The 25,251-nt window shown below is 35.7% G+C and overlaps 1 protein-coding gene across 1 annotated transcript; it reads right to left on the reverse strand.

Annotated features, from left to right (window-relative positions):
- Positions 1–23,841: 23,841 nt before the first annotated feature.
- Positions 23,842–24,483, reverse strand: LOC131167410 (transcription factor MYB1R1-like). The gene has a single exon (XM_058126219.1). The coding sequence runs from the start codon at positions 24,481–24,483 to the stop codon at positions 23,842–23,844; it is 642 nt and encodes a 213-aa protein (XP_057982202.1).
- Positions 24,484–25,251: the final 768 nt, after the last annotated feature.

Raw genomic sequence — 25,251 nt, forward strand, 5'->3', positions numbered from 1 at the left:
TACCAAGCGTGTCCCCAACAGTCATAATTTTTAGAAAATCTATAAATACCCCCTTATTACTCCAGATTAGCAACTTTGATTAACTTTAAAAACCTCTCAAATTATTTCTTAATCAAAGTTCCCCCAAACTATTTTTTCATTGCAAAACTCTTTTATTTGGGGAAAAAATTTTTGTTCTCTCCCAACTCTTTTTTTTTTTTTTTTTTCATTCATTGAATATTTTATACAAGAGAGCATTTTGTTTGGGTAATTTATTTTTGATTGTATTGATTGCAAAAACATCTTTTAAGCATAAATCCTAATTTCTTCAATACTTTTTATTGCTAATCTTTGTTAGAGAAATATTTAATTTATTTTGATCTTCGAAGTTTTCATTGCTTATTCACTTCACATCAAAGAACATATATACATTGTTTTTGCAAAAATTATTTTAGAACAAAACCCTAGGTTCTCCTACTTTGTATTGAAATATGTTTTTGGGAGAATGTTGTTGTTAGGGTTCAAATGTGTTTGAAATGCACCCTTACTCTACTGAGCATGACTCATATCATATTAGAGTACATGTATTGAGCTTTATTGTGTACATTCCTACTTGTATTTTTTAAAAGCATGTTCATGTACAAAAATGGTTTTAATGTACTGGTTGGGTTTAGCCCGTCAATTGAGCTGAGAAGTCTCAGTTCCGTAAATGAGACCGGTTTGGTTCAGTCTGGAATTGAACTGGGGAGTCTCAGTCCCGTAAGTGAGACTAGTTTGGCTCAGCCTAGTAATTAAGCTGGGGTTTTTCTCACCCCATAGGGAGAGGATGTAAACGGCTTCTACTCCGCCCGATTAAGTGATCAGGTTTAGTGGAATCCTTGGGGGTATGCCCAAGGTGGGGATATAGGTAGTATTGGTCGAACCTCATTAACAAATCTGTGTGTCGTTCTCTCTCTATCTTATTTAAATTCTCGCCCTTAAATTTCAGTATGTGTATGTTTGTACATATTTTGTTATAACCATTTTGCATGCATACAAAACTAATTTAAATGAGATATGCAACACATGTGTATGTATGCACACACTGATAACTTAATCGTTGTACGTACACGTTTTCTATATTAAATGAGATATGAACTGTGGTGAATCAGCGTAATTGTTTAAATTAGACAAAAAGTTTTAAAACCCAATTCACCCCCCTCTTGGGATCACACCAATTCCAACAATTGGTATCAGAGTCCGGTTGCAATAAGCTTAACCGTTATTTGCATAAAGATTGCAACGACTCATTTTTTGGTGTATCCTTGTTTTGAGGGTTATTCCTTTGAAAATCCTCCATGGTTTTGTTACATAGATTTTACTGTGTTAAATTTGAAAATATTTTTGTAAAATGAAATGATTGGTGGATTTGGAAAGTATTTGTCAAAGTTGTCATATCCCATTGAAAAATGATTTTAAAAATTGCATAATTTCCCAAAAATTGAAAATTAATTAAATTTGCATGAGACATGTTTTAATGTATATCATTTGTGTGTTGTGCATACTTTTTATGTGCCTTAGTCACTAATGCTTTTGTAAGTTTATATCTTTCTATGTGCTAAGGATTTTGGGAATCATAAGGACTTTGAAAAATTGAGAGAGAGAAAGACACCACTCTGAACATGAACTATTATGGAGGAGTAAATTGTAAAGTTATATCTTTCTCCTTCAACTTTATTGAAAATTCTATGTCATGATTTGTATAACTTGTGTTGTGTTAAATTTTTATAAATCATGATATATTGGATATTACTAGCATGTCATCTTATGAGAAATACCTCAAGGAAATTTCATATACTCATAAGATTTTAGAAATTATTATACATAGGGTTAGAATACTTTAAATGCCTAAATAGTGTATAATGCTTAAAATTCAAAACCTTAATATACACTAATATCATACTGAGAACCCTAAGAAAATTTAGCCATTATGTGAGTTTTAATGATCTTGTCCAATCTAAGCTTAATATATATATACATATAATTATGATTGGTTACTATATGATAATATTGGCTAGTGCATGCTTATATCATTATTAGTTCTTAAATTAAATCTCATAAGCATGTTTAAATAAATCTCATTCAAATGGACAATGTTCTTTTAATAATGCGATATAGCATATCTTTGTCCATCACACAGTATTGAGTTTTAGAAAATTGATCTTATATGTATAATCCTAAACTCATAATTGAGCTTAAACGATAAATCATTTTCAAATGATGAATTAAACTAAAGGAATTCATAAGCTCATCTTCATATTTGAAAATATTTGTTATGCCAAATACAATTAATTGAACATATAATTCTTTGGCTACATAATTGAGGGGAAGCAGCAAATTTTAGAAAATTCATCCATTATATATTGTGCTTATACTTTTTGGATGATTTGTTGTTGAGCCAAATGCAAATATCCATGTGTGCTAAATGAATATATTTTCTGATGGATGGATATTTTTTTTATCTTCTTTAAGCTGAATGCCACTATCCATCACTTGCCTAATGATTATATCTTCGTATGAATAGTTTATATTTTATTTGATATATTGATTAAACTACCTGATTGCATGCTTAGTCTAGAATGCCTCCTACATGGCAGATGCAGTTGATGAGAATTGTATGCTGGTAGTGGATATAGGTTCTCCCATGCTTGAGCTAAATTATGAATAGTTTTCTTGAACCTATTAGGTATTAGGTATATAATAAAAATGGAAAAATGTTCAATTTACAGACGAAATATTGTCAAAATTTTGGTAGAATTTTTTTCCAAAAATGAAACCGTGTATTAGGATAATAATATAATGCATGCTAAAGTATTTTTGAAAGGATGAGTGAATCATAAACGAATGTCAATTTTCATCCTTAGTTATAGGTACATGCTGAGCCATCCGCTTGTGCATGCTAAATTTTAAATGATATATGCTAAAATTGAAAAACATGCACAGTTTTCATGTTTATTTACTAGCATGCTAGTTAATTAAATAGATTAGTACATGTTAAATCCTATATGTTTGTGTTGATCTGAAAATAATGTACACATTTTATGGACCTAGGAGGAATAGTTCATGGATGCCATTTGGTCCTAACCTTGGGGTATGAATGTCATAAAGGACCCAAATGGTCAATCATCATGTTATAATATTCAAAGTCCATGTGAGTAGGAATTTTGCATGACTCAAGGAAGAGCATTCACTCTGCACACACTCATTGAGCATTTTGGGTTGTATCATTCCTTTTTAATCCCCTACTGCATTACCGTTGGAGTATAGCCTTGATTGGCTATTGTGTATTAAAACGAAATGCAATATGTCATGCTAGTACGTGCTAAATGCCTATTGTTGAATCAGGTGTAATCCCAAGAAGGGGAGGGGGAGTGAATTTGGTATTTAAAATATTCTTCGACACTTATTTACTGCTTAAACCCTTCTTATATATTTACCAATGAATTCTTGTTACTCAATTATTTATGTGTAAGGCTATCCAACCTATACATGCAATATACCCAATTTAAATGCAGTGCTGAAAATAAAAAGTAAAGGGAAGAGAGAAGACAAACACGGTTTTTACGAGGTTCTGCTAACTTGGCCTACGTCCTCGCCTTGAGCAACTACTCAAGGATTTCACTAAATCCCTGCTCCTTATATGGAGCTTCCCTTATAATCCACTACTTACAAGAGGCACAAATCTCTCCTACACCACTGCTTACAATAGATACAGCTCTCTCCTCACACACCAGTTCACACACCAAACCGTGTATACAATAGAATCTGAAAAATAACACTCAAAAATGCTTCTAACAAAAGCATGTGAGTACAAATCAAATTCCTAACACATTAACATATGATTAAACTTGAAGCTCATGAATGTATGAAAATGATACAATCGTTTTATGTATGATATGCTTCAACACACAAACCCTCTTTAACCAAAACTCCCACGTAATGATATATTTAAAATGCTTTGGAGTATACTAGGGTTCTTAGTTCACTTTACAAAAATGCACAAATATATTTGATGTGGCCTTATTAATAAAAACTTTGTCTTGAATATTAAATCAATCAAAATCACAAAATTTTATTTCAAGTATTCAATCACACAATGATCTTTGTAATAAGCCAATACATATATATAGCTAATGATTTCAACGTTCACAAACTGAATATATTGTTTTTTAGAAAATATCCCTCAATAAAATGTATATTTATAAATACTAAGGATATTTAATCAAGCATTAATATATCTAAAATATAGATCCTTTAACAAACACACACTTGAATCAAATCATTCAATCAACAACACAACCTTAATCAAGTAATGATCTTATTTAAAATAACTATGTATATGTATAGGCACTTTCAAGATCAATCTTTTAATCAAAATAGATTTTTCAATAATAAGCTCTATGAAAACTATATATATAATATTGAATAAAAAACCCATCAACCAATTGCTAAACAACTTTCTCAAGTAATGATCTTTTCAAAAACAATTTTTATATGTTTGTGCACACTCAAGATCAAACTTTTCTAATGAAAATCAAGAACAAGTAATGAGATGAAAATTTTTTGAGAATAATAACTTGAATGATCAAACCTCAATACTAGATTGAAATATAGTTGAATGAATGAATGCCCTTTGATTTTTGGAGTAGATTTGCCCAAAGAAGATGAAAGTAGAATAAAGTGCAGACAATCAGCTCAAGTTTCTCTATATTCTTGCAATAAGGTGTGTTCTTCTCTTGTTGTGTGTCTTAGCCTCATTCTAGGGTTTAGATATTTAGTATATATAGTGTCTTACCCTTAGGATTAATCTCAACTGTTGGATCAAGGAAATAGCTCGCGAGTTCGTTTAATAAAAATCACAATTTTAAGTTTCCCGCAGGTTCAAGCGCCTGAGGGTGAAAGCCCAGGTGACTGAAGTCCTTAAGCCTTTGAAAAAAATCAAGTTGAATTGCAAGTTCAGGTGCCTAAAGATGGGGTCAGGCTCTTGAAGTGGTTCAGGCACCTGAGGTTCCAAGGTCATGCGATCGAGGTGCCTCGGCCAACTTGCTGTGTTTTCCTATTAATTCTTCAGGCTACCAAACTTAATTTTCAGGCTCCTGAAGAAATTCTTTAGGCTACTGAGGGTGAGTTCAGGCTACTAAAGTCCCCTTTTCTCAATTTTATTTTTCTAATTTAAAATTATGCTTTACTCTTTTTCTTGGGCCTTTTATAAAACATATTTTCCATGATTTTAAAAAACATTTCTAAATCTGTGAAGGTACCCTAATGATATACATGAGATGCATGAATCCTAAAATCATTCTAAGTTATGTTGAGCCTCAAATTAAATCATATGAAAATATAAGTACATGAGTTCTAAATACTCATTTCCAAGATGTTCTTGAACTTTTCCGCTTGCATGTTGATTCTCGTACTTTTTGAGTTCCATGGATCTTGCCAAGATGTGTCAGCTTTACTTTATGGCTTCCATGACTCGTTATCTTTCCATGCATGCTTAATATGGTTCCTGTTCACAAACTCAATGCACAAATCAAATACCAAGTGATTTGTCATTATCAAAACAGGATTGGACTCGTAGAGTCAACAATCTCCCCCTTTTTGATGATGACAAATGCACGAGCAAAAATATATAATGGGTTATGCCTAACAAGGCTCCCCCTCAATTAATGCATCAAATATTTAATGAATGACAATATGCTCATATTCATACACAAAGTATTTAGCCTGAATCCAAATGAAATATGAAATATGCTCATAATAAATATGCTCATGATGTTGCAACCCATGACTCATAATGTTTCAATGCATGACATCAAACAACTGTTTTCCCCCGTTGCATATCACCCTCTTGCAATTCGTTTTACCAACATTCTTTGCTTCCATTCTATTATTTTTGCTTCCAATTTTCTCCCCCTTTTGACATCAACAAAAAAGTGTAAACTATTAAAGCATGAGTAGACGTACCCTTATATTCTTCTTCCCTTAGACATCTTAAGGTTTTAAACATGTCCAATTGTTGATTAATGCAATACCAAGTGATTATATTGTAAGTGACGTTGCTCCCCCTGAATTATATCTTCTAACATGATTCTAAGCAACCTCTCGACTATGCATGAGACCTAATTCGTGCCTAATTTGGATAAACCTACCCTTCGCAAGTGGTTTCGTGAATATATCTGCCCATTATTCATCCATGCATACAGACTCTAGTGTTACATCCCCTTTTTGTACATGATCACGAAGAAAGTGATGTCGTATTTCTATGTGCTTAGTTCATGAATGTAATATGGGATTCTTTGAGATATTTATTGCACTCATATTATCGCATCTTATAGGGATTGTTTCATAACTTAATCCAAAATCCTTCAGTTGTTGCTTCATGTAAAGCGTTTGAGCACAACAACTACCATCCGCTATGTATTTAGTCTCAGCTGTGGAAAGAGCAACTGAATTTTGTTTCTTGGAAAACCAAGAGACCAAGGAGTGTCCTAAGAAATGACAAGTACCACTAGTGCTCTACCTATCCACTTTGCTACTCGCAAAATTAGCATCCGAATAACTAAGAATCTCAAAGGATGTGTACTTAGGATACCATAACCCAATGTCCACGGTTCCTATCAAATATCTAAGTATCCTTTTAACAGCTAGTAAATGAGACTCTTTTGGTGCAGATCGAAATCTTGCGCACAAACATACGCTAAACATTATATCTGGTCTACTGGCAGTCAAATATAAAAAGCTACCTATCATTCCACGATATAGCTTGACGTCTACTGCTATACCTTGTTCATCTTTATCTAATTTCAATGAAGTGCTCATAGGTGTAACTAGTATTTTTCCGTCTTCCATATTAAAATTTTAGAGTAAGTCTCTAATATACTTTGATTGATTTATGAATATTCCATGATTTGCTTGTTTGATCTGAAGTCCTAGGAAGAAATTTAGTTCACCCATCATGCTCATCTCAAATTCATTTTGCATGGTATTGGCAAATTCATTACACAATTCTTTATCTGTAGCGTCAAATATGATGTCATCTACATATACTTGCACTAGGAGAATATTATACTTTATGAACAGGGTTGTATCCATCTTTCCTCTTATAAATCCATTTTCTAATAGAAAACCGCTTAACCTTTCTTACCAAACTCTAGGAGCTTGCTTTAAACCGTACAAGGCTTTTGTCAGTCTATAAACATGATCTGGATTCTTATGGTTTTCAAAGCCTGGGGGTTGTTCTACATACACTTCTTCATTTATGTAGCCATTTAAAAATGCGCTTTTGACGTCCATTTGATATAGCTTGAAATCCTTAAACGCTGCATATGCTAAAAGCATTCATATGACTTCCATCCTAGTTACAGGGGCAAATGTTTCTTCAAAATCTATACCTTATTCTTGATTATATCCCTGAGCTACTAATCTAGCCTTATTTCTCACAACTACTCCATGTTCATCTTTCTTATTCTTATATATCCATTTGGTCCCTATGATTGACTTATCCTCAGGTCTGTGAACTAATGTCCATACTTTGTTTCTCTCAAATTGATTTAATTCTTCTTGCATGGACAGCACCCAAGATTCATCCTCTATAGCTTCACTCACATTCTTAGGTTCTTCTTGAGATAGAAATGCAAAATGATTAACCATATTCCTAAGAGAGGAGCAAGTGGCTACTCCACGTAATGGTTCACCTATTATTTGATCTATGAGATGATTCTATATGTATTTCCATTCTCTAGGTGGTTCATTAACCTCATTTTCAGTTTGATCAATTTCAATGGATGGTTCCTTAAGTTCATTTTTCTTTTTTGAATCATTCTCAATTGATAGTTCTTCAAATTCCTCGTTTAATTCATTTTCATCTTCATTAGTTCTTTTGGAGAAGGGATTTGACTCATCGAACACTACATGAATAGATTCTATAACTGTCAATGTTCGTTTGTTATATACTCTATAGGCTTTACTAAGGCATACCCTAGGAAGATACCTTCATCATATTTTACATCGAATTTTCCTAAATGCTCATTGTCTCTAAGCACAAAACACTTACAGCCAAAGACATGGAAATATGATATGTTTGGTCTATGACCATTCCATAATTCGTAAGGAGTCTTATTAAGTGATGGTCTAATCAGAACTCTATTTAGCACATAGAAGGCGGTATTCACTGCCTCAGCCCAGAAGTATTTAGGTAATTTATGTTCGTTAAGCATAGTTCTGGTCATGTCTTGTATAGACCTATTCTTCCTTTCAACTACACCATTCTATTGCGGTGTTCTAGGAGCTGAAAAATTATGGGCAATTCCTAATGAATTACAATAGTCTTCCATGCCTTGATTTTTAAATTCTCTACCCCTATCACTTCGAATTTTAGTAATTGTATATCCTTTTTCATTTTGAACTTTCTTGCACAAGTTTATAAATTTTTCACATGCTTCATCTTTGTGACCTAAGAATAAAACCCATGTGTATCTTGAAAAATCATCAACAATGTCAAAGGCGTATGATTTTCCTCCTAAACTCTGAATTAGGTTTGGTCCAAATGAGTCTTAGTGTAGCATTTGGAGTGGCCTAGTAGTGGAGATCTCTTTCTTCTTCTTAAAGCTTGTTCTTTTTTGTTTTACTAGTTGGCATGCATCACAGATTTTATCTTTCACAAATTTAGTCTTAGCCGGTCCCTTAACTAATTATTTCTTAACTAGTTTTGAGATTAAATCCAAGTTTGCGTGTCCTAGTCTCCTATGCCAAATCCAGCTTATTTCATTCATAGCAGATAAGCATGTCACACTCTGTGAAGTTAAGTTATCAAAGCTTATGGTATACACGTTTTTATGACGCTTAGTAATGAACAATATCTTATTATCAGTTTTGTATTCAACTATGCGCTTGTCATGTTCAAATAATACTTTGTAGCCTTTATCACATAATTGACTTATGCTTAATAAATTGTACTTTAAACCTTCAATTAATAAAACATCATCTATAATGAGTGAGGAATCATTACCGACTTTACTGACACCTGTGATCCTTCCTTTAGCATTATTTCCAAAAGTTACAAACCCCTCATCCTTGGGTATGATGGATGTGAACTTTGCTTTATCCCCGGTCATGTGGCGTGAGCATCCGCTGTCCATATACCATCTATCTTTTGAGGATGTTGATCCTAAGCAAATCTGCAAGACACAATCAAACAACTAGCTTTGGTACCCAGATTGTCTTGGGTCTAGGGGGGTTAGTGCTAGAATAACCTTTGACCTTCCATACTTTTTTTATTTTTACATCTTTATTTTTGAAAGGACAGTCGAATTGTATGTAACCCAATCTTCTACATTTAAAGCATGTAGCATTTCTATAATAATTCTTAGTTGGAGCATATGACTTTGACTCTTTTGTAAAATGACCTATGTAAAGATGTCTTTTCTTTATATTTTCCTTACCATTAAAACCGAGCCCTTCTTTTTCTAGAGAATTTCTTTGAGATCCTAGGAGCTTTTCAAAATTATTTTTTCCATCAGTAAATTTACAGATAATTTTAGATTTATCTTTTAAATCCTTTTCTAACTGCTCAATTTTCAAATCTTTATCTTTTATGAAAGATGCATGAGATTCATTTTAGTGTTCAATTAGATTTGAAAGTTCTTTGACTTTGCTTCTCAACTCAGAAATTTTCTTTATTTTCTTCTCAAGCATTTCAATAGTGTACAGGTATTCTTGTTTCAGTTCATCATATGAAATCATATCATTTTCATTTTCAGATTCACTAGAATAATATGAAGATGATGAAAAAGATGATTGTACCTCAAGGTTATAATGTGCCATTAGACACAGATTGGCAACCTCGTCATCGCTGAATTCAGATTCTAAACTGCTAGTGCTGTGCGTATCCCAACCGACTTCCAGCGCCTTCTTCTTTTTCTTTGAGGCTTTTACGAGCTTGGGGCACTCAGGTTTGATGTGTCCAACTTCTCGGCAGTTGTAGCATGTGGGTGGATCCTCCTTCTTTTTCTTCATGCTTTGCTCTCCTCTTTCCGATTTAGAGTTCCAGAATTTTCTATTGAACTTCTTATTCTTCTTCAAGAACTTCCCGAACTTTTTTATTAGCACTTCTTTATTAGCAAGGCCATGTCATCATCCATTTCAGAATCACTTCCTTCACTTGAATAGCTAGATGATGCCTTAAGTGCAGTGACCTTCTTTGCTTTGCTTTGCTCATTTTTCCTCTCGTTTATTGCTAGCTCATAGGTGATGAGCGATCCAATGAGTTAGTCCACTGACATCTCCTTGAGATTTCTCCCTTTTGCTATTGTCGTAGCTTTCGCTTTCCACACCGGAGGTAATCCTATGAGTATTTTCCTGATCAACTCATAAGTAGGGTAAGTTTTTCCAAGAGCATTTAAAGAGTTAATGATGTGTGTGAATCTAGTGTACATGGATTGTATGGATTCATCAGTCGTCATTTTAAATGCTTCATATTCACTAGTGAGCATGTCTATCCTACTATCCTTGACTTCCTTAGTGCCTTCATATATAACTTCTAATTTTTCCCAAATTTCTTTAGCTGAGTTACATACCATTACCTTATTAAATTCATTGATATCTAATGCACAGAAAAGTAAGTTCATGGCAGTGGCATTGATTTGTACTAACTTCCAATCCTCTTAAGTATATTCATCTTCAGTTTTAGGTACATTAATCTTATCAATTACTTTCATGGGAATGTGATTTCCCTTAGTCACTATTTTCCAAACCTTCCAATCTACGTTTAGTAGATATATACTCAACCTACGTTTCCAATAGGTGTAATTTACACCACATAAAATGAGTGGTCTAGTGGATGAGTGTCCCTCATTGAATGGAGTTACACTAACGTGTGCCATGTGATCATTTTACAAATTAACTATCAAGTCTATGTAAACTTGCTCTGATACCAAATGTTGAATCAGGTGTAATCCCAAGAGGGGGGGGGGATGAATCGGGTATTTAAAAAATTCTTTGACACTTATTTACTGCTTAAACCCTTTTTATATATTTACTAATGAATTATTGTTACTCAATTACTTATGTGTAAGGCTATCCAACCTATACATGCAATATACACAATTTAAATGCAATGCTAAAAATAAAGAGTAAAGGGAAGAGAGAAGACAAACACGGTTTTTATGACGTTCATCCGACTTGGCCTACCTCCTCGCCTCAAGCAACCACTCAAGGATTTCACTAAATCTCTGCTCCTTAAATTGGGACGGAGCTTCCCTTACAATCCGCTGCTTACAAGAGGCACAAATCCCTCATACTCCGCTGCTTACAAGAGATACAACTCTCTCCTCACACACCGATTCACACACCAAACCGTGTATACAATAGAATCTGAAAAATAAAACTCAAAAATGCTTCTAACAAAAGCGTGTAACTACAAATCAAATTCCTAACACATTAACATATGATTAAACTTGAAGCTCATGAATGTATGAAAACGATACAATCGTTTTATGTATGATATGCTTCAACACACAAACCCTCTTTGACCAAAACTCCCACGTAATGATATATTTAAAATGCTTTGGAGTATACTAGGGTTCTTAATTCACTTTGCAAAAATTCACAAATATATTTGATGTGGACTTATTAATAAAAACTTTGTCTTGAATATTAAATCAATCAAAATCACAAAGTTTTCTTTCAAGTATTCAATCACACAGTGATCTTTGTAATAAGCCAATACATATATATAGCTAATGATTTTCAACGATCACAAACTGAATATAGTGTTTTTCAAAAAATATCCCTCAATAAAATGTATATTTATAAATACCAAGGATATTTAATCAAGCATTAATATATCTAAAATATAGATCCTTTAACAAACACACACTTGAATCAAATCATTCAATCAACAACACAACCTTAATCAAGTAATGATCTTGTTTAAAATAACTATATATATGTATAGGCACTTTCAAGATCAATCTTTTAATCAAAATATATTTTTGAATAATAAGCTCTATGAAAACTATATATATTTATTTATTTATTCATATAGTATTGAATCAAAAACCAATCAACCAATTGCTAAACAACTTTCTCAAGTAATGATCTTTTCAAAAACAATTTTTATATGTTTATGCACACTCCAGATCAAACTTTTTTAATAAAAATCAAGAACAAGTAATGAGATGAAAATTTCTTGAGAATAATAACTTGAATGATCAAATCTCAATACTAGATTGAAATATAGTTGAATGAATGAATGCCCTTTGATTTTTGGAGTAGATTTGCCCAAAGAAGATGAAAGTAGAATAAAGTGCAAACAATCAGCTCAAGTTTCTCTATATTCTTGCAATATGGTGTGTTCTTCTCTTGTTGTGTGTCTTAGCCTCGTTCCAGGGTTTAGATATTCAACATATATAGTGTCTTACCATTTGGATTGATCTCAACCGTTGGATCAAGGAAATAGCTCATGAGTTCGTTTAATAAAAATCACAATTTTAAGTTTCCCACAGGTTCAGGCGCCTGAGGATGAAAGCCCAAGTGACCGAACTCCTTAAGCCTTTGAAAAAAATCAAGTTGAACTGCAAGGTCAGGCGCCTAAAGATTGGGTCAGGCTCCTGAAGTGGTTCAGGCACCTGAGGTTCCAGGGTCATGCAACCGAGGTGCCTCGGCCAACTTGCTGTGTTTTCCCATTAATTCTTTAGGCTACCGAACTTAATCTTCAGGCTCCTGAAGAAATTCTTCAGGCTACTGAGGGTGAGTTCTGGCTACTGAAGTCTGCTTTTCTCAATTTTGTTTTTCTAATTTAAAATTATGCTTTACTCTTTTTCTTAGGCTTTTTATAAAACATATTTTTCATGATTTTAAAAAACATTTCTAAGTCCATGAAGGTTCCCTAATGATATACATGAGATGCATGAATCCTAAAATCATTCTAAGTTATGTTGAGCCTCAAATTAAATCATATGAAAATGTAAGTACATGAGTTCTAAATACCCATTCCCAAGATGTTCTTGAACTTTCCCGCTTGCATCTTGATTCTCGTACTCTTTGAGTTCCATGGATCTTGCCAAGATGTGTCAACTTTACTTTTTGGCTTCCATGACTCTATCTTTCCATGCATGCTTAATATGGTTCATGTTCACAAACTCAATGCACAAATCAAATACTAAGTGATTTGTCATTATCAAAACAAGATTGGACACATAGAGTCAAGACCTATATTTGATGCATGCTTAAAATCTTTTGAAAGGATGAATTTTTTAGGAATGCTCTTAAATGACTATCGTCCTAAACTTAATGCAAGTGTGTATGCATGCAAATATACAGGGGGAGTTTAAGCCTCACGTTTAAGAAAAATGAACTTAATGTCTATAATCTCCTGCATGGTAAGTAATATTTAGAAGGATGAACATGTCTTGAGTGTGCCTGAATGAAATCCATCCTTGAACGTTAATGCCCTTTTGTATGCTTGAGACTATATCGAGGAGCATAAGCCTTATCCTTGTGAAAAAGGATAAGAATCACCTGACCCATGGACTCACATTATTTCTATTATTTCTACTTTTTGAGTCCGAAGCCTTTCTAAATATCTTGAACATCATATCCTGTCTCTACTAAATATCTTTGATATGAATTTTTTCGGGTACACATGAACACCATGCATGACTTAGTACTTGATATTTAGTGCATGTGTGTCTAGGAACATTTTACTGGTGAAATTTATTCATCTAACACATATCCAGTAAAATCAGAAATTAACACTTATAATGTTTGGAATTTCACAAATTATATCAGTATAAGTAGTTAAAAGAATCTAAGCATGTATTCAAATTGATAGGGGGAGCACCTACAAATTATTTTTCTATCTTGTTGTGCTTTCAACATTTCTGGCTTAGATTTGGTTTTTGAATTCGCTGTGGCTCGTGCTTAATTGTAATGTCTTCATTGAATATAATAAATGAAAATTTTTGTTTGCTATAGTGTTTTAGGTTTTCCATATGATCCCTATTCTTAAATTCATTTAATATCCTTGGATCTATATGGTTGCATTTTTTTGGTAATTTGTGGATTGCACTTAAATGACAAACCAGAAAAATATTGTTTGCTTGATCTTTAAATTAGTTTTTTTTTCAGCAAGCATAGCCCCCAAGGGATATATTTTTATACATATATAAATATATATATATATATATATATATATATATATATATATATAGACACACACACACACACACACACATTTATAAAAGCAAGAATTTGACTTATATAGAATATATTTTATGTCTTGCTTGTGTGATTAAATGCTTTCATGACTTGTGTCTTTCTGTGTTAAAATCTTGTGTCATGAAATTTTATTTTCAAAAGGGTGTTAGGTAACTATTTCATTGACTTACATGAAATGCATGTGAACTAGTTAGATCATATTTATGCTCAAATCGTCTTTTGGTATCGTATGTCGTGTGCTTTTAACTCAAATCTTCCACGAGTCTTATGATATGTTTCAACTACAGTGGTTTGTGTATATTTCTGGTCTAGCCATGTTTTACATGTCATTTTAATCTTTTAAATGACCAGTTAAACTATTTTGTATGCTTAATGGTTATATCTTTAAAACAATTTAAATTTTTATGCCCATAATCCATACTAAAAAGAGGAAGAGTTTTCTTTAAAATTATTTTTAAAAGGGGGGAGTTCTCTTTGCTAAGTCTGTGTTAAATGATAAAATATCTTCCACTTAACTTAACCTTTTTTGATGATGCCAAAAGGGGGAGAATGTTTTAAGAAAAATGATAATGACCGAAAGGGAAATTATTAAAGACAAATCATAGGGAAAATTGTCTGAGCATGTGCTTTAATGCAAAATATTAAATGCATGATCTTTTTTTGTGTCTTCCTTCATGAATATGCTTGAGCTATTATGTTTATTTTTACATTATGCATATTCTTAGGGGGAGTCTTTTCAAACTGTACCCATTTTGCTCTTGGTTGTTTGTCATCATCAAAAAGGGGGTGATTGTTGGTTTATGAGTCCGATCTCTATTTTGATGCTAACAAACCACCAGTATCTTATGTGTGTATTTAGTGTTTGAACAGGTTGTCATTTCAGCATGAATATAAGATACTGCAAAATGGAAGCTAGCAGGGACATAAGGCTCACACTCTCCTGGCGAATTCCATTGAAAATGAAGAGTAAGAGAAAAAGAAAGTTTGATTTTAATTTGTATTTCATTTAATTTTTATATCTTTGGTTTGTAATATTGCATGCATCAGCATGATATGTTTTGAATGCTCAGAAATGACGTAGATTGACCATAGGGACCGAATGATCTTAAGGCACCCTCGGTCGACCGACACTAGGTTTTTGGGCGTACTTGAAAAGACCTTAGGTCCCAAGACATATGCACTAAAAAGTCCCCAACATCACTTATTATATATGGGGAATTAAATTGGCTAAAAATTGAACTTAATTGAAAATGCTGAGAGGGTTCGAATGACCGAACCCAAGCCGTGTAAAACGGCTCGGGCAACCAAATAAGTCAACATGTCGACTTGGTGTTTGGGCACCTGAACCACTTTTGAGTGTATCTCCCCCGAGAACCCAAACCTGTGTCAGGTTCCTTTTCAATAACCCAAGTGCTCAAACGATTACGTTCGACATGGGCTCGGGCGACCGAATTCTTCAGTTTGGTTAACCAAATTTTGAGCCTGACACCCGAACCAGGCGCAAAATATTTCTGACTTTTGTTCAGCCTATCACACCCAAACTTGGGCGACGAAACTCTTTAAAATAGCTTTTTTAGCTGAGTCTATTCAGGAGACCGAACTAAAGTTCAGCCACTTGAAACTTCTTGGGTTGAAAACTTTTAAGGCTTAAACGTCATTGATTTTTTAATTAGTCTTTTTCAAAATACCAAGCTTGTCCCCAACGGTCATAATTTTTAGAAAATCTATAAATACTCATTCATTACTCTAGATTAACAACTTTGATTAACTTTAAAAACCTCTCAAATTATTTCTTAATCAAAATTCCCCAAAACTATTTTTTCATTGCAAATCTCTTTTGTTTGGGACAAAAATCTTTGTACTCTCCCAACTCTCTTTCTTTCATTCATTGAATGTTTTATACAAGAGAGACTTTTGTTTGGGTAATTTATTTTTGATTGTATTGATTGCAAAAACATCTTTTAAGCATAAATCCTAATTTCTTCAATACTTTTTATTACTAATCTTTGTTGGAGAAATATTTAATTTATTTTGATCTTTGAAGTTTTCATTGCTTATTTACTTCACATCAAAGAGCATATATACATTGTTTTTACAAAAAATATTTTAGAGCAAAACCCTGGGTTCTCCTACTTTGTATTTGAAATATGTTTTTTGGAGAACGTTGTTGTTAGGGTTCAAATGTGTTTGAAAGGCACCCTTACTCTACTGAGCATAACTCATATCATATTAGAGTGCATGTATTAAGCTTTATTGTGTACATTTCAACTTGTATTTTTTAGAAGCATGTTCATGTACAAAAATGGTTCTAATATACTGGTTGGGTTCAACCCGCCAATTAAAATGGAGAGTCTCAGCCCCGTAAATGAGACCGGTTCGATTCAACCCAAAATTGAACTAGGGAGTCTCAGCACCGTAAGTAAGACTAGTTCGGCTTAACCTAGTAATTAAGTTGGGATTTTCCTTGCCTCGTAAGGAGAGGATGTAAACTGCTTCTGCTCCACCTGGTTAAGTGAGCAGGTTTAGTAGAATCCTTGGGGGTATGCCCAAGGCGAGGACGAAGGGAGTATTGGTCGAACCTTGTTAACAAATCTGTGTGTCATTCTCTCTCTATATTATTTAAATTCTCGTACTTAAATTTTAGTATGTGTATACCCATACATGTTTTGTTATAACCATCTTGCATGCACACAAAACTAATTTAAATGAGATATGCAGCACACATGTATGTATGCACACACTGATAACTTAATCGTTGTACATACACGTTTTCAATATTGAATGGGATATGAACTATGGTGAATCAGCATAATTGTTTAAATTATACGAAAAGTTTTAAAACCCAATTCACCCCCCCCCCCTTTGGGATCACACCAATTCCAACACAACTTGTTTTAAAACCTAAGACTTGGACTAAGCATTTACAGGACTCAATTTTGAACCAAATTTTTTGACATTTTATGGGCTTGACTATCTGAAATCAAAAGGACTCGATTGAGGAATTAGGGTCTTAATTTTTTTAAAAGGGACTATTTAGGACTCGAGGTCAACTTTTTTTTTTTGTTGGGTTTCCTTGGGGTGGCCTAGTTAAAATTGGGGTGTCTACAAACATATCCAAATTCCATGTGTTTTTTATTTACTTCCCCTCTCTAAGTCCTTTAAAGTGTATGCTCCCAGCTTAATCTCTGATGCTATTTGGTATGGTCCCTCCTAATTGGGCTTCAGCTTGCTTGAACCAGGTTTTGTGGGGTTTCTTTGCACCTGCCTAAGGACCAGATCCCCCAAGTTAAATGTTCGTGCCTTAACCCGAGTGTTGTAATATCTGGCCACTTTTTGTTGGTATGCTGCAATTCTTGTCTGCGCTTGGTCTTGTCTTTCCTCCAAGAGATCTAATTTTGCTCTTAATTTTTCATTGTTGCACTCCTCGTTAAAATATTGCCTTCCCTAGGAAGGGATTTCAACTTCTATAGGGATGATTGCTTTTGTTCCAAAGGCAAGCATGAAGGGGGTTTCCCCCATATCTATTCTTCGGGTTATATGGTATGCCCAAATGATGGATGGTAGTTCTTCTACCCACTTTCTATATAAAGCCTCGAGCCATATTCTTAGACAGTGTAGCACTGTCCTGTTCATATTCTCTACTTGTCCATTACTTTGCAAGTGTGCAACAGACACGAACAAACGTTTTATGCCTAGGTCGACACAAATTTTTTTGAAGCGGTCATTGTCAAACTGTCTCCCATGGTCTGTGACTGTAGCCTAGGGGATACCGAACCTACAGATCACCGAAGTCCATACAAACTTGGTGATGTTGCACTCTATTATGTGGGCTAGGGTTTCTACTTCTACCCACTTAGTGAAATTGTCAATAGCCACCAACAGGAACTTTCCTTGTCCTGTTACTTGATGTAATAGTCCGAGGATATCTAGTGCCCATTATATGAAATGATAATGAATCGTATGGGGGGAGAGAATACTGGCCGAAAAGTGTGGTATGCCAACACACCTTTGGCATCTATCACATCGTTTAACCATTTGGATCGCTTCTTTTCTCATGGTGGACCAATATAACCCTTGCCGCAGAGCCTTGTGAGCTAAGGCTCTACTAGTTAGGTGATTTTCGCATAACCCTTCATGAATTTCCTTTAACACATATTCTCCTTATTTGATGCCTAAGCACCACAGGTATGGCAACATCATGGATCGCCTGTACAACTCTTGGTTTATGAGTGTGTACCTGCTGCCTTCATTCTCACCTTCATGGACTGCTTCTTGTCACCTAGTAAGGACCCATCCTAGAGGTACTATATTAGGGACTCCTCCAGTCTTCCTCGTTAACTTCTACTACCACCATATTGACGACAATCTTCTTATGAGAAGGCTTCCTAATTCTTTCCAAGTAAATGACATTTTCCCAATCTAGCTTTGAGGCTGAGGCCAGTCTTGCCAGCGCATTAGCCTTTGCATTCTCTGCTTGTGGTATGTGCTCTATATCGAGCTAAGTGAATTCAGTGCATAAAAAATTTATTAGTCGTCTGGTGCTATAAGAATTAACCTTGCGCATCCTTCGGCTCCATTCAATGACCCTGCCACATGTAGTACCCAAGAATTTGGTTCCCCTATTCTTTTGCAGGACTGTTCTACCATAAAATCAGTTAGAACATAAGCTTTGATAGCAAGCCTTGGCTTGTAGTCTATGTTGAATTCCCCTAACTCAACTAACTACCTTACCATTCTCCCCAAAGTCTCCGACTGTTGGAGGATCTGTCTCAGCGGTAAGTTGGTTAGCACAATTACGTTGTGCACCTGAAAGTAAGGTCTCAACTTTCGGGCTGCATAGATGACGACAAAGGCTACCTTTTCTGCTATTGTGTAGTTGATCTCAGCCCCACTTAGCACTTTGCTCGTATAGTAGATGAACTTGTGTTGCCTTCCCTTTTCTCTAACTAGGACCGAGCTAACTGCATGCAGAGTGGAGGCCACGTACAAGTAAAGGTCTTCTCTTGTCTGTGCTTTTGTCAATAGTGGTTGGGAACCAAGGTATTACATAAGTTGTTCGAAGGCCTTACCTTGTTCCTTTCCCCACTTGAATGCTCTCATTTTTTATAATGCCTTGAAGAATGATAGGCTCTCATGTCCAAAACAAGAGACAAACCTTCTAAGTTAAGTAATCCTTTTGGTCAGGACCCAAATCTCCTTCTTCATTCGGGGGGTTTTCATTTCCAAAAGCGCCATACTTTTTCCAGGTTAGATTTTATTGCCCTATGTGTCACCATGAACCCTAGAATTTCCTTGCAGAGACACCAAAGACGCATTTAGTAGGATTTAACTTCATTTGGCATTTGCATAGCAACTCAAATGCCCCATTTAAATCATTGCAATGCTCCTCCACCTTCAGGATTTTCACAAGCATGTCATCAAAGTATGCCTCCATTATTTTTCCCAGTAAATCTTTAAATATCCTGTTCACTAGCCTCTGGTACATTGCTCCCGCATTCTTGAACTCGAAGGGCATCACTCTATAGCAGTAGAGCCCCCTTTTCGGTGATGAATGACGTATTCTCCTCGTTTCCAGGGTGCATATGAATTTTATTATATCCTGAGTATGCATCCATGAAGCTCTGGAGCTCATGTCTAGATGTTGAGTCTACTAGCTGGTCGATCCACAAAAGGGGCAAGCTATCTTTTGGGCACGCATTGTTTAAATCCGTGAAGTCGATAAATGTCCACCACTTTCCGTTTGGCTTTTCTACCAAGACCACATTGCAGAGCCATTCCAGATAATTGACTTCCCTAACAAAATTGGCCTTTACTCGCTTTGTTACCTCTTCATCTATCACTTTGACTAGCTCCAATGTGAAGCTCCTCTTCCTTTGTTTCATAGGCTTATGGTTAGGGTCTACCTGTAACTCGTGCTCCATGATCACAGGGTCAATCCTTGGCATGTCATTGGTTGACTAGGCAAAGATATCTGCATACTCATTTAGTACTCGGCTCAGCTTTGTTTTCAAAGCATCTAATAAGTGATTCCCAATCTGTACACACTTCTCTTGATTGCCGTTTATTGGGATGCCCATAAGGTCTTCATCTAGCATGCTGATTTGTGGATATTCTCCCCTTACCTCTAGATCTTCAATGGTCAGGGTCTCCCATGCCTTATTCTTGCCTTTTAATACCATTATGTAGCAATTTCAAGCTATCGTCTAGTCTCCTTTGATCACCCCAGCCCCATGGGGGGGTAGGGAATTTCACCTTCAAGTGATAGGTGGAGGTTATGGCTCATGCTACATTGAGCGTTGGGCGGCCTAATATGATGTTGTAAACTGATGGCCGATCGACCACTAGGAATTCCGTCATTAAGGTGATTTGTTGTGGGGATGTCCCCATCGTCACAAGGAGTGTTATCGTACCCATTGGATGGACAACGTCTCGCCCAAATCCAACCAATGGGGTGGAAATAGATTTTAGGCATTCTCTACCAATTTTCATCTTTTGCAGCACCAATCAGAATATTATGTTGGTCGAGCTCCCATTATCTATCAGCACTTTTCTTACCTTGTAGTTGGCTACTAGTAGCGACACCACTAGGGCATCATCATGAAGCTATTGCACCCTGTCATCGTCTTCGCTGTTGAAGGTGATAATATCTTCTTGCTTCTGTTTCTTGCTGTTCAACTCCTTTACCTGTGTTAGGAACACCTATTTGGCATATCTCTTCTAAGCACCTCCGTTGTCTTCACCGCTAGTGGGTCCACTAAAGATTACGAAAATCTCTTCGACGATGTGCTCTCCCTTCTCTTGTACATCAGGTTTTCTCTATTCACGAACTTCCCTTCAGCAATCTCCCCTTTTTATGAACCTAGACAGGTGCCCTCTTTTTATCAAGGCCTCAATTTAATTTTTGAGGTGAATGCACTCTTCTGTATCATGCCCGTGATCCCTTTGGAATTGATAGAACTTCAACATATTTCTCTTATGCGAGGGTGTACGCACAGGCTCAGACCATGAAACATATCCCTTTTCTTTTATATACATTAGCATGTTGGTTTGAGGTGCATTTAAGGGAGTATAGGACTGAAACTTACTTGTATGTCCTAACCCCTAGAGCTGCTTTGTAACTTGTTGCTCTCCTATATTTTTCCTGCTTTGGAAGCTCCGCCAACGTCTCTCGCACCCTTTTATTTTCAACTTGATCCGATCTCTCCTCGCATCCATCACTTCCTCCAAGTTGATATATTTCTGTGCCTTTGCCATAAGTTCTCCCAGGTCGGCTGGGGGCCTCTTCCCTAGCGAGTATATTAAGTCTCCAGGTTGGAGGGCCGTGGTTAGGGCCACTAGTGCTACCCTATGATCCAGGTTGCAGATCTCTAGGGTTGTCGTGATGAAGCGATGTATAAAATTTTTCAATGTCTCTCTTTCTCCTTGGACCAGGCTTATCATATGGGTCGAGGTTTTGGCTATCCTACATCTAATGATGAAATGGCTAGTAAACTACCACTCCATCTCAGAGAAAGAGCTGATCGGTCCAAGCTTCAGGGTTTGGTACCATGCCCTGGGATTACCTTTAAGGGTGACAAAAAATGCACGTCACATGATGGCATCAAGTGCGCCTTGCAATTGCATCAATACCTTGAAGGTATTCAGGTGGTCAACTGGGTCGGTTGATCCTTTGTACCTTTCAAAGGTTGGCATTTTCAGTTTACTTGGCAGCGGGACCTCCATCACTTCTTTGGTGAAAGGCGGATCCGAGGACATCAACGAGGCCTCTCCAAAAAAGGGGTTAGTTTGATCCTATTTCATCATCTTTTCTATTAGGTCAATCTTCTTGATCATTTCCTCTAGCTCGTTCGATCATTGTTCATTGATCCCCACGCTGTTTGCATCTTCCACCTTCTTTGCGGGGTTAGTTTTTCCATTGCCCTTCTTAAGGTTTTCTGCTTTCTCATGTGAATTAGGATCAACCAGCTGTTGGTGGGGAACAAGTTTTCCATGAACCTTTTGCTCTAAGAGCATGTTTAACATATCCTCCATCTTCTTTTGGTAGGTTGCTATGTCTTCCATTCTCATTTGGAAGATAATGAATTCCTCCCTTGTCACCCCCGAACGGTCTCCAGGTGTAGAGTGAATGGACTGGGGCGATTGATCACCCGCAATAGGATCTGACCTTGAATTGGTGGTTGTTGCCATGATTCAAGAATCAAATATCAGAAGTAAGATAAACACCTCTCAGAAGCGTTCTCACAGACGGCGCCAATTGTTGCGGGATAAAATGTCGAAGAATCTTTGATGAACTTTCCATTCTCTATCGCCTGAAAAAGAAGAAAATTAGAGTGACTTGGAAGACCCAGGGTGTACTCCGGGGGATTACTTTGATGTCAAAGTAAGTGACTACTTTAGAGAGGTTGTAAGCAATAGTAAAGATGAGTTAGAATGAGATATCTTAGCGTCTTCTCTAGGTCCTTATTTATAGTGAAGGAGTTTGACTCGATGGTGATATGCCATTTATTGGCGAATTATGGTGCGGGCGTGAATTGCTCTGGTTATTGCACTATTGGCGTGGATTACTCTAGTCATTATAAGGCGAACATCAATTGTTCCGACCAAGCAATTAACTTGGGCGGTGATTGCCCTCATTAATGCTGCGCTTTGGTCTCCTCTAGGTAGGTGATATATTTTGGGAACATCATGGAGAATAATTTCTTGTTATAAATTGTAATTTCTTCACAGGAATGAGTCGAATGAAATGCTATAAAGAAAAATTTCTATTATTTGAAGATATAAGTATTGTAAAAATTAAAAAAAAAAGTCTAAATTAACTTAATTAAACATATATTAATCATTTTCAATTCAATTCACGTAAGGTTGAGGAAATAATTAATTTTTATAACTCAAATTTGGAAATTGAATTTAAAAAAAAAAAAAAAGCTTTGAATTTTAAAAATGGGTAGAAACTAGAAAAGAAAGACCGATAAGAAAGTTGTGAAGAATGATAATCACAAAAGTTAGGAGAAATTATTAGATGCATGCGTATACCTTGAATCTAATATGATTTTACTTTTTGTATGTATTTTAATTGTTGTGCAGCAATTATGATAAATAGTACGAAAAACAAAGAGATAGATAAAACCAGAAAACATATGGATTTAATATGGTTCGACAGTATACCTACATTCACAGGAGTGAGCAGCGGTTGAATTTCACTATCTAAAAATAAGATTGTATCATATGTATTTATACTAACCCTAACTGTACAGAGGTATTAGAAAAATTCTTCAAATATCCCTGTTTGTAGGGGCATTGCCCCCACATCCCCAACCTATAATCGTCTGAGCCAATAAAATAATAAATTACAAGCCCAAAAAGGTAGATGCTGTCATTCTGCTCCACTCCACTCAAAAATTAGATGCTAAAATTTTTTTAATGACCTTAATCATTTAAAAGAAAAAAAATCCACATTTTGATTAATTGCGAGTAGTCAAAATAAACAGAAACAAAAACTAACAAATTAGTTTTCTAGATAATTACTTCTTTAAATTGTTGAAAATTTTGTTGTGAACACAACACAAAGAATCCAGGGACCGGTTCAACCCGACCGACCTTGATAAGTCAGGCCAGGCTAAACCGTCCGGTTGAACTCCCTCCAAACAAAATCATATGAGGGGCGGTTCCTTTCTTCTCCTCCTTCGAACGGCAAAGGGTATGGAATCGTCCGACACCGAGAGTTAGTTCAAGAGGGGAGGTTGTGCTTTCTGTTTGCCTCTGCCCTTTTTTTTCTTCTTCTTCAGCGGCGGAGTCGTAGATTCTATTGCGACGACCTCGTCTCCCGTCGCAGTTGTTTAGCCAGCGAAAGTAATATTGAGCATGGCTGGAAATTTGACCAGGTGTGCGTGTCTTGACAAACGTTCTGGAGATTCCTGTCCACTTCCCTCTCCCTAGCTTCTGCATCCCTAGTAAGAAAAGCCCGTGTTCTTCCTCCGTCCATGGAATAAGCCCCCGCTTGCGCTCCCTCCTCCCATCGGAAGCGGCGGCACCGTCGTCGGAGGGGCTGCGGGCGGCGATGCCAGCGCCGAAATCGTGCCGCTGCTCCAACCGGAGGATTCCGTTCTTGCTTGCTCGCTTTTTCTTTATATTGCGCTTTCCGAACGAATCCCCCTCCACGACGCGTACCCCAAATAGCATGACGCCGCCGCCGGCGTCACCACTTGTGCCGCCGCGCAGGGTGGAGCAGGTGCTCGAACTTTGACGCATGTTGGGTTTAAGGGAACCTGAGTGGGGATGTAATCGACCTCGTCTGCCTTAGTCTTAGAACAATGATTTTCTTAATTAATTGAAAACCTTCACGCACAACACAAGTCGCCGCCTTCCAAAATTTTAGAACATGCAAATCTTCCTGTCTCAAATCTCAATAAATTGGATATTTGATTTTTCCTTGTTTCTATATTTTTGCATGTTAATTAATATATTACATATATGTAAAGGATTTGCACAGAGAATTTAACGGCGGGCCTTGAGTATGCAGGGCAATCGGGATAAATTTGGAGACGAAGACTGAAAAAGGCAAATTGCCCGTTAATAAAAGAATTTTTGTAGGAGGAAGAAGCCACCGAAGTGGTGAGCGCTTATTTGCTATCGTTTCTCTTTCTTATATTTCTATTTTCGTTTGGTACAAAGTGTATTATGAAAAGTTGTCAGTTTTCCGTTTTTATTAGTGGTTTTTTAACTCATTGAGAAAAATTAAAAATTAAAAATTATTTTCATATTTTGACAATCTGTTCACAAAATATTTGAATATATAGAATTCAATTAGAAAAAAATAAATTATTTATTTTACGCATGATTTTTAATTTAAAACTAAAATAAAATAAAATTTGAATATAATTAAAATAAATGTCTGTACAATTTCAAAAAGTGAAAAAAGGATAAAAGCTGTTTATAAAATCAAACAAAATCTCACCGTAAAGATGATCATAGCATGAAAATTTTAGCTGCAAAGTGGTGCTTATGACCTATCATTAT

This window comes from Malania oleifera, chromosome 11, assembly GCF_029873635.1.
Source record: "Malania oleifera isolate guangnan ecotype guangnan chromosome 11, ASM2987363v1, whole genome shotgun sequence".
In the NCBI taxonomy this organism is placed as follows: domain Eukaryota; kingdom Viridiplantae; phylum Streptophyta; class Magnoliopsida; order Santalales; family Ximeniaceae; genus Malania; species Malania oleifera.